Raw genomic sequence first — 11,598 nt, forward strand, 5'->3', positions numbered from 1 at the left:
ACTCTGAAATATTATTTTGTCCTAAATAGAATAAGTGCAAGGGGCAACATGGTGGCTCAGTGGTTAGCACTGTCACCTCACAGCAAGAAGGTCACTCGTTCGAGTCACAGCTGGGTCAGCTGGCATTTCTGTTTGGAGTTTGCATGTTCTCCCTGTGTTAGCGTGGGTTTCCTACGGGTGTTCCGGTTTCCCACACAGTCCAAAGACATGCGCTATACGGGCGTGAATAAGTGTGTATGAGTGTTTCCCAATACTACATTTGCTGTGTAAAATATGTGCTCATTGTGCTGTGGTGACCCCTGATAAATAAAGGGACTAAGCCGAAGAAAAATGAATGAATGAATGAATGAATGAATGAATGAATGAATGAATGAATGAATGAATGAATGAATGAAGAATAAGTGCACTTTAAATACTTAGGTGAGGCATTTATTCAACCGATAAGCAGAAGTGTGGAATGATGAGCACTTCACACACTCAAGAGTCACATCTTTGATTATGCCGCAGAAAGGGCGGAGCTATCGCTATTTTATCAACTATTAAACATAGTCAAGGAAAGGATTGGAATTTCCATTTAGCAAAAAAATATTAGTGTTCCATTTGGGGCGATACTAAACATACACTATATGGTCAAGTGCATAGTGTCTAACTGTATAGTGTAGTGTGCCATTTGGGACGCAACTAGAATCAATGGTGTTTTTTTGCAGGGATTCCGATTACATCACTTAAATAATGTCTGTGGTAAACAGATCTGTGGCCAATCAGCAATTAGGATTCAATAGTAATGCAAGGTATATTGTTTTGTGAAAATTATCTTAATGGACAAAACTTGTACAGTTGAAGTCAGAATTACTAGCCCCCCTGTTTATTTATTTTATATTTTTTAAGTATGATGAAGTATGTTTGAACACGGAGGTTTTTATTTGCAATTATAGTAAAGCCTATGGAAAAATCCTATGGGGAATTTATCTAACTCAGGCTTATTCTGATTACATACACCTATATACATTTCTGGAGAGCACCAAATACGTTCAGGAGAAGTTTTTTTTGCCGTTTTTGTTTTCGCGAATCCACCAGAGGCCACTGTTTTTCAGATCTCAGATTTCTCTCGCGAGTGCCACTTGCTCCTGCTGTTCTCGACTGACTAAATGACTGACTGACTGATCCACTGACCCACCCTCCCTCTTACCTAAACCCGGATCCAGCACCTCTGAAAACTGATCCGGCACCTAATCTTATCGAAAACAATTACTGTAGGTTACAAGGGCTATGCCTGATTTGACATGAAAGAAGCCAACAGAATGAAAATGAAATATGAATGTTGAAGGTTTCATTGTTTTCCCAATTAATTTTTTTGCAATTTACTTAGAGCCACTATATAGATAAAAGTATCATTTTCAAGACTTTTGAAACGTAATTTTCAAATATTCTCATTTTCAGGATTGCAAAATTCTGCTGCGTAAATTAAATGGGGACCTGTAATGTTGAGTCATTTAGTATATTCTGTATATTTTATTTATTTATTTTCTGTATTTTTATTCCTTTTTTATGTATTTTAGTTTTGGGTAGTTTAGTTTACTTAGTTAAACTAAATTAAACAAATAGATAGTTTCTTGGTAACTAATTAAAATAAAATAATTTAAAGGTTTTTATAAATGTATTTATTTTTAATGTAGCATTTGTTTTATTTTGGTAACAAAAGGGGTTTTAGCTGGTTTTAGTTGTAGTTAATTAACAATCTGCTTGTTAAGTCTGACGTCTTGCAAAGCAATTTCCGGGTCCAAACGCTTTATCAAACTATGGGGAGGCTCAACAAATGTAAATAATACATGTTTATAAAGTGCTGAGATACTTTCAAAAATCATGATCGCAATATAAATAACCATGGCTAATATCAGATGGCCAGAAAGTGATTAATTTTTAATAAATTGTTTAAACATTGATGTCTGAAGTCCAGAGACTGTTGTGCACAACATGATGTATAAAAACAAAAAAATTTATGTGTTATATGACTAAAAAGGGGTCATAAACAAATATTTTCTCAATTCAACTGAGCAGCTTGGACGCAGAAATATTCCATATGTCATGACTTAACAACCGGATATTGATTCATTATATAGTCAAAGTTTAACATGGTAACAGTTGGCATTGGGGAGGAAGCATCTTATTGGACAGAAATCTGTGGAGTGCAAGTTGAGTCATCAATAGTTTTTTTTTTTTTTTTTTGTTTTTTTGCAAGAAAACTGGTAAATGTGTATGTATGTGATGAAATTACATTATGTTAGATTTTTTTACAGTATTGTCAAAGAGCACTATAGCTAAACTAAAATATAGCCTACAATCTAAAAGCCACAAAAAATGGCAGACTTCTGACCTCTGAAAGTCTTTAAAATCACAATGAATGAACAAATGATGTGGCAGTTAACACGTGTACAATAGCTTTTTGTTTGGTTGTTTGTTTGTTTTGTGATGATAACAATCATAAAGTCATGACTCGTGTCTTATCCTAAAAATCTATATAGCCTAGTTCTTTTCTGTGAGGAAAATGGTGTCTTTCGTTTAGCTCTGACTAGATAACATGAACTGTCAGGTAAACGGCTTGCATACAAACCACTGAGCACAGCAGGTGAGCAACGGGTTAACAAAGCGCTCCCTGTTGTATTGCATGTTAAACAGAGAGGTTTTTCAGGCCAGGTGCTCGTGCAGGTCCGGTGCCATTCACCGTGTCATGGCGTCGCTCTCTTGAGGCTCGAGTCACAATTTAATATTCCGCTGAAGCGGTCAGCGAGGCGGCAAACGCGCTGGCCAGCACATCCACCCCTGTGCTTCTGTTTGAGAAAGAGACATAGAAAAAAAACACTCCCGCAAACAAACACAGGTGAACCAGCCGAAAACTTTCTTAGCGCCCCGCGGGGTCACGCACACAGACTCTTTGCCGTAGACGGGCGCGCTGCAAACTGGAGCCAAATCTGCGGAGCGCGCTCATCTAAACGCGCGACCCCAGAGGAGGACATACCAGGACAGGAGGGTCATAAATAATAATATCTGTTCTTCTCCTCGCACGACTTTAGCTGAAAATATAGTCCACATCAACAAAAAGGTAAAATGGCGTTGCTTTTATATATGTTTTAAGTGAGTGAACAATTTTTTTACCTAGCAATTTTGAAAGAATTTATTTATTTAATTGTATTATTATCTTAATATTTATTACTTCATTAGACATAAATGGATAAAAAATCCATCATAAATCAGAGTATTTTAAAGTCATATTGTCATCACTGTATCTAAATCACTTTACTTACTGTACATACCAGAGATGCTCAAACTAAGGCCCGCAGGCCAAAGCTAGCCCATGGTAACCTTTGATTTGGCTCGCCATGCCATCTGAGAAGAGAGGGAGAATGTTTCAATTAAATGGTGTAAATGAGTCATATTTTGTTTAAATGTACATACTGTTACCCGACAATGCAGAGACTTTGATGAGCAAATCAAGTCGAAGGCAGATTCTGCTTGACTAGTGTATTCAACATTGAACTCCACTGTGTTATACATGTGACTGTTTTTATTGCAATAAGTTATAATTAGAAAGTTATACTGCATTAGTTAAAACAATTTAAAGTCTTATTACCATGGCCATGGTATAAACATAGGCTAAAGTGTTTTATTTTTAAGTATATTAATGTTATAAAAACTTATATTTTCGTAAACAATAATGCTCAAAAACACTGTGTGTGTGTGTGTGTGTGTGTGTGTGTGTGTGTGTGTGTGTGTGTGTGTGTGTGTGTGTGTGTGTGTGTAAGTTAAAGCTTATCTTAGCAAATCACTTATTTACGATTAAATAATCAATATAAAAATATTTCAAAAATAAATTTACTGTTTTAGCTTAAACCTTTATATTAATAATAATCAAATACAACAGTTTAATGCAATTAAATGACTAAAAACACCTCAACATTTGTATTTACAAAAAAGGTAGACATTAAAAAAAAACAATACACCTTTAAAATATGTAAATTACAGTGACTTAATCTAAAAAATAAATGTGAAATATTTACCGTAATAAAACACAGTGCCTTTGTTAGTCTTGGTCTTTCATAAACGAAGTTTGTTTTATTCACAGAAGTCAATTAAAAACTATATTTTAATAATTAATTATCCTCACTTTTTTATTACACAAATTCAATTACAAAAACATGTAGCCCATGTATTTACATTTTTAATATAATTTCTTTCTAATCTAAAAAAATAAGGAAGGAATAAATAGACAACTATTAAATTACTGTCAGCAATGGCTGTTAAATAAGTGTTTTGTTGTTTATGATGTGTAATGCCTCCCTCTAGTGGTTATGAAGCATAAGTGCAGTTTGATTTAAAAAGGCTCAACTAAAAAAAGGCTTCTTGGGTTAAACACAAAATAAAATATTCTGAAGAATGTTGGAAAAAGCAACATGCAACATACTATGGAATTTAATGACTTATCTTTTACAACATTCTTTAAAATATCATTTTGTGTTGGAACAACTTGAGGATGAATACCTGTAAATCAAGGGTGCCAAACTAAATTCCTGGAGGGCCGCAGATCTGCAGAGTTTAGTTTCAGCCCTGCTTTGACATACCTACCTGCTGATGTCAATCAAGCCCGAAGGACTCAATTACTTTGATCCGGTGTGTTTAATTAGGGTTAAAGCTAACTGTGCAGAGCTGCGGCCCTCCAGGAACTGAGTTTGACACCTGTGTTGTAAACGATGGCAGAACTTTAATATCCCTTCAATCATTTCTTCTCAATCTTTACAGATAGAGATACTGGACAAGACGCCACCCAGTATTATAAACAAAGGCATCCCAAGTACTGTGGAGAACCTTCCGGATGGCAAACATGGCATCTATATCACTTCCAAAGAGCTGCAGGCCTCAGATCCAGACAGTCCCGACGACACACTCGAGTTCACCATCACTAGACCTCCACACTTCGGCTTCCTCGAAAACACCCTCACAGGCAGGTGCACAGGACACTGATTGTGTCCGAACTATCCACCTTTTTCAAATTATAGGTTGCTCTTCCTGTTTGGAAAATGTCTGTTTGAAAGAACTGAAACTTATCAGTTTAAATAAGGAGGTTATGCTACAAATAGACCATATGCATGATGAAGACTGGATAAAGTTTGATTGCTTCTTTATTTTTGTTCAGTGTGTGTCATGAAAATAACATTTAGGCCTACACTTTTTTAATGAATGGGTGAACTGTGAGGAGAATATTGAAACTTCATTGTAGCCTGTTTTTATTCTAAAACCATGTACTGATTGTCTACAGCTTAAAGGAACACAATTTTTTTGTTTTTTGGAAACTGACTTATTTCACAACTCCCCTAAAGTTAAACAGATGAGTTAGACCATTTTTTGATCCATTCAGCCAACCTCTGGGTCTGGCGGGAGCACTTTTTAGCTTAGCTTAGCAAATCTTAGCTTAGCTTAGCTTATGTTATTGAATTGTATTACACTATTAGCATCTCGCTCAGAAAACATTCAAAAAGACTTTTGGTACAGCAGTATATTTTCTTGATTATTTAACCGGAATGAGAGTAGTTAATCTAAAGCTTAAAGTTCTCCCGCCCAACCCAGAGATCACCTAAATGGATTCAAAAATGGTCAAGTAGCAACTTTTCATTGTCTGTCAGTAAGTACAGAAGAGTTAAACTTTAAATAAGAAAATTACCAAAACAATTTATTTTGTTTATTTTGTTTTTTATTTAGATGCTAATGGTCGAATCCACTTCAATGATCTATGCCAAGCCAAGCTAAAAAATGCTCAGAAATCGACTGAATGTGTTCATGAATGGTACAACTCAGTTGTTTAACTCTAGAAGAGATGTAAAATCAGCCTATTTTCCTTTTTAATAGAAGTTATTCACATGATTGATTCAAATATATCATGGGACATTTAGGAAAGAGGTGATGGTGAATAATGAATCTTCTTTTTGTTATATAGGTGCGTTTATCAAAGGACGCTTCACTCAGAAGGATGTGGACCAGAAGGCTGTGCGCTATGTCATTCCTGTGGATGTGGAAGTGACGGCGGACAGCTTTGAATTTCAAGTCACAGACCCAGCAGGAAACACAATACTGCCTGAAGTGTATTAATATCCTCTTCGCTTGTTCAGAATTCAGTACAAAACTTTCACAAACATGCGTTTGATGCAGTTATTGAATGGTAAAATTAACCTTGGTCCTGTCTAAAACTTTTTTTAAACAAATGCAAAATGACACATCCCACGTCCAAATTTGACAAAAGATTTATTATAATAAATTAAGAGGTTCTATATAGTAAGTAAAATTTAAACACAACTATATTATATATGTGTGTTTAAATGTTACTTATTTTTTCTATTGAATTAAAAAATCACTAGGTCATTTTGTAAAATTATTAGCATTTATGTAAAAACTTATGTATAAAGTATTTTAATATCCTAATATAAGTTTTTATGCAAAATTAGAAACTATAATTATTTTTTATTATTACTACTACTGTTATTATTATTATTAAAATGATTAAACAGAGAAATATCAGATTAACTGCAGTTGTAAAAAATAGTTTCAGCAAACTCGATCCATCTCAAATCCTGAAGAAATCTGCTGTCAGCTCATTAGATTCAGATCACTTCAGTCTCTTCAGTTTCTCTGATATTATCAGTCCGCTTCGACAAACCTTTAAAGCTGACTGTTTATGTTAAATTAAAAACGTAAAATCTCCAGAGAACCAGGTCATGGGAAACTTTCACCTCTAAACTTTATTAAATGACTGCAGGATAGATTTCTAACATGTTAATATAAAACTACATCAGTCTAAATCTAAGCTAAAAGCGAATAAATTCCGATTTGGTGGCTGAAATACAATCCTGCGCGTCTGTGTGTGAGCGGGCGCGTCCCCTAAACTCCCTTTAAAAATTTTCGAATCCAAGCTGTGCATCTTTTGTCTGTATAAGGTTTTTTGTAATCCACATTATAATAATGTATAAAATGTTATTTTGTTAGGTCATTTTTTATGTTTATTTTTAATATATATTTCTTTCATCTTAATGATATATATTAAAAAGTAATATAACACCATAAATAAGTAAAACTCTGCTTAAAAATACATATATTTAAATTACAAAACAAATATTACATTACCTCTAGAAATATTGGTAATAAGTCCATCTTTTATCCTCATATTTCAGATTCTTTAGATTAAAATAACGTTTAAAAAAAACACATACATTTATTGTCTATTAGGCCTACTAATTGTTTGTTTGTTTAGTAAGTGTGGAGTTTGCATGTTCTCCCCGTGATCGTGTGGGTTTCCTCCGGGTCCTCCGGTTTCCCCCACAGTCCAGGACATCCTCTGTAGGTGAATTGAATAAACTAAATTGGCCGTAGTGTATGTGTGGGAATGCATGAGTGTATGGCTGTTTCCCAGTGTTGGGTTGCAGTTGGAAGGGCATGCGCTGCGTAAAACATATGCTGGATAAGTTGGCGGTTCATTTCTCTGTGGCAACCCCTGATGAATAAAGGGATTAAGCCGAAAAGAAAATGAACGAATTAATGTATAGTCAGTCAGTTGACATGTTGCATGGCATGTATTTATGTATGCTACTATCCATGTAGTAAGACAGCTTGAATAGTAAGTTATTAATTGTATAGTAAGTAATTGTGTAGTAAGACAGTCGGAACATTTCCGAACATGATCCGGAACCCACCTGAACTGTAGATATTTCCAGCCTCAGTGTGATTTAGTCTGGTTGTTCTGCCAACACAGGCTGGAGCTGCGCTGGTCTCGTGTGGATCTGTCAGCTTCCTGTTACCGTGTGTGTGAGACTGCAGGAACTCTGGCTGTGCAGGTTCTGCGCTCCGGAAACAGCAAAGATCCGGCTTACATCGGCATACAGGTGTGCTAAAAAAACAGCTCCCAGGAACTGCTCTCACTGTCCTGTTGATGGAAATTGACTGGAAGCTCAATGTCTTACAGGTGGAAGAAGGAACAGCCAAAGTCGGGAAAGACTTCACTCACAGCTCGGCCAGTCTGATACAGTTCGATCCAGGTGCTCATTACTTAAAATTAGAGCTGTTTACAGTTAATTTTTGTTTATTCTTATGTTAAATATGTTGTTTGATGGTATTTTAGAAATGTTTAAAGCCTTTAAAAGACTTCGGGAAGTCACTATTGAGTTTATTTTGCTTTAAAGGTTTTTAGTTTTATGTCTGAAATGCAGTGGTGGAGCTAAAATTTTTTTTACAGGGGGTGGCCACTGCTATTTTACAGGGTCCACACACAGACACACACACACACACACACACACACACTTACACACACACACACACAGGTTTGTTTTTGTGAAAATTGGGGACATTACATAGGTTTCCATTCATTTTATACTGTCCAAACCATATATTGTATTGCCCCCACCCCACCCTTAAACCCAACCATCACAGGAGACTGTGTGCAGCTTTAATCTCTGATTAAACTCATTCTGTAAGATTTATAAGCATTTTAAGAAATGAGGACGTCACCAATGTCCTCATATTTCACCTCTTGTTTGTAATACCTGTGTCATACCCATGTCATTATACAGATTTGTGTCCTGATATGTCACAAAAACACATACACACACACACAGTACTCAAATAATAAATAATAAATTAAGGAATTCAAAAGTTTTATGTAGCAAAAACCATGCTAAATTTATTTACAAAAACATTAGCATAAAAAAACAAACAAAAACTACTGCAATTACACATAGCAGACATCAAACAGACCTGGATTTGAAAAGAAAAAGCACATTGTTTGTGCTTCTTTATAAGAAGTCTAGTGTCTCGCCCTTTCTTTTCATGTTTGATTGATCATGTGCAAAACTATAAAAGTCTGGTATTAAAATATTCATTATCATGATCTAAAAAACATTTTTCTGAAGAAAGTAAATGAGCTGGCTATTCCATTTCAAATATATTTAATTCGCAAACAGCTAGCCTCACATTACTTCCCCATATTAGCAAAATATTTGAGCATCGTAAATTAAATATAATAACTTACATACATGGAATGTGCATGTAATACTAGCACAGATGACGTACAGTGTTAACTGTCATAAGAGCATATTGATCTCTCTATTAAGTTAACTGATGTGGTTGGTGCCTCGTTAACTTGCACAGCGGATAATAAACGTTCCTCAGCAAACAAACCTTATATTATCTATAAAACGTATTTCAGATATTATGTTATGATGTATTATTATTCGTCTTACTTGAAAGCATGCTCTTGTTTTCGGCTCGACGTTGATTTGACAGTAGCTTGAGCAATGCCAACAAATTTAGAAAACTTCTTTAGACGAAAAAGATGTCAATCAGACAAGACATCAGGAACTACCAACAGCAGATTAAATTTTGGGGTGGCACCCAGGGTGGCCAATCGGATGTGAGGGGTGTCCAGTGACACCCCTCTGGCCCCGTCACTACTGAAATGCTTGGATATTTGATCACTACAATTTTTGATCTCTCTCTATTGATGATTTCTGAGTTTTGATCCCTACAAGCCCCTCCCTCTGAAAAGCCACGAGTGCGCTGATTGGTCAGTTGATTGGCCAATGTTATTTTATATTACATTAAATTATACCAATATATACCATTGAAAGGTCAAATATACATTAACATGAATACACAAAATGTCATTTTTCTTTGTAAAAACATAGAAAACTGAATAAACAATTATATTATTACATTATTAAAATACAATGCCCATTGATTGAGTGATTGACTCATTGGTTGAATGTGTTTTACTTCATTTAGAAGAATTGGCATTATATTTAACTGTTTTATTATTAGTAATAATTATTTGTTTGTTTTATATTGTGTTTATTTGAAATATTTATCTTGTTTTTTACACAGTAGTTTACATTATTATTATTATTGTTATAAATACTATAATAATAATATGCCTTTATTGTAGTGTAGTAGTTTTTCTTTTTAATTTTGCTGTATTGTTGATATATTAGTATAAATATTATTTTGTAGTTTAAATATTTAGTTAATTGTAGTTTTGTAGTTTATTTTGCAGTGTTATTTAGTATTTTATTTACTTATTTTTAATACAAATATTTCTGTGTTAGTTTTGGTTTATGTAATATTTTTATTATATAGTTGGAAGAATTATTTCTTTACATATATTTAGTTATAGATATTTATCGTATGAAATTTCAGGATTTACTAGTACTAGAGCACTAACATAATTGTAAACATTAAAGAATTACAAAGACAGGTTTTTTGGCATTTCATTATGATATGGTTGTAGTTTGACAGAAAGTTCTTGGTGATTCATAAAAAGCAAGTCAACAGCTTCTGATACTTTAAGAGTAAAAAAAGAGCATACAGGCAACACAAAATGAATACCTGTGGCTACGTTGAGGTCTTATTAAATAGAGGGACAACATTACAAAGCCTCATCTGCAGAACATTCAGAGTCTTTAATGCTTTTTCCTTGCATTCAGGTGTGAATGTCAAAATGTGGAACATTTACCTGAAAGATGATGGACTGGAAGAGAACCATGAGAGATTTGACATCATTCTGAAGGCTCCAAAAAATGCTGTTTTGGGACAGAGGAACAAGGCCTCTGTTGAGATTGTGGATCCTAGAAATGGTGATTTTTCTGTGTCAAATCAACGAAGTTTAAGAAACGACTCTTCAATTTTGTGAGATGTTTATCAAAAGAAAGACAAACCTAAAAAAAGTAATGAAAGACTTTTAAAAATCCTTAATAACAATATTCCAAAAGAAAACTAAGAAAAACACAAAAAATGAATATACAGTAATTAGATATAACAGTCTATTTACTCACCCTGAGGCCATTGAAGATGTATGTGATGTAGTTTTTTTCTTCAGTAGAACTTTAAAAAAGATTTTTAGCTGAATCTGGTCCTTGCTGATTTATAAGAACCTTAAAATAAATCCAAAATCAATTGTATTTACTGAATTTTCTCTTTTAAAAAAAATTGTGTTCACACAAAATGATCCTTCAGAATATAACAGTATATAAGCTGAATATTTCCATCTCCAGGCAGGTGTAATCCAGATGACCTTATTGTGGAGGAAGATGAGAATCAACATACTTACCAAATCCAGCCACACATCCCAGAGCCAGAAACACCCGTGCTTGAGGAGTACACTCCGGACCCAAGAAGCGGGATCCTCTGGGAGAACTATCCTCCAAGAGGAGACGTCCCGTATCGCACTGATTTTAACCATTACAGCCTTACAGGTCAACATATGGAGCAGGAGGCCTTTCACAGTCCAGGCCGGAGACAACTGAGGGTCCTGGAAGGAAACAGACAGAGAGTGAGCGATTTATTTTATCTATACATTTACTAAATCTGTTACTTTAATAAATCAATAATGTGCTGTTTTAGGCTGGTCTGTCAGAGGTGGACAGCAGAAATCAGGAAAGGGTTTGGAGAGTAAGTGTTTTTCTTTGTTCTTTACGTTTTTGAAGTTTCATTAAATGTCATTCTTTGTTTTTACTTCTTTTATTCTTTTTTTTTTGGTTGTAGTGTTTAGTGCTTTTTATTTGATCGATA

The 11,598-nt window shown here is 34.5% G+C and overlaps 1 protein-coding gene across 4 annotated transcripts in view; it reads left to right on the forward strand.

The window, feature by feature from the left end:
- Window positions 1-11,598, forward strand: part of frem1b (Fras1 related extracellular matrix 1b) — a 73,808-nt gene that overhangs the window by 59,327 nt on the left and 2,883 nt on the right. For all 4 annotated transcript variants that reach the window (XR_015521226.1, NM_001137658.2, XM_087302892.1 and 1 more), the window contains 7 exons: window positions 4,795-4,996; window positions 5,987-6,131; window positions 7,793-7,922; window positions 8,003-8,075; window positions 10,515-10,664; window positions 11,082-11,359; window positions 11,431-11,478. Coding sequence is in view for 3 of the 4 variants with exons in the window: in NM_001137658.2 (NP_001131130.2) it covers window positions 4,795-4,996; window positions 5,987-6,131; window positions 7,793-7,922; window positions 8,003-8,075; window positions 10,515-10,664; window positions 11,082-11,359; window positions 11,431-11,478 (1,026 nt within the window). In the remaining variant the exon portion in view is untranslated. The remainder of the gene's footprint in view (window positions 1-4,794; window positions 4,997-5,986; window positions 6,132-7,792; window positions 7,923-8,002; window positions 8,076-10,514; window positions 10,665-11,081; window positions 11,360-11,430; window positions 11,479-11,598) is intronic.

The sequence above is a fragment of the Danio rerio genome, chromosome 22 (genome assembly GCF_052040795.2).
Source record: "Danio rerio strain M-AB ecotype USA chromosome 22, GRCz13ab, whole genome shotgun sequence".
Lineage (NCBI taxonomy): Eukaryota > Metazoa > Chordata > Actinopteri > Cypriniformes > Danionidae > Danio > Danio rerio.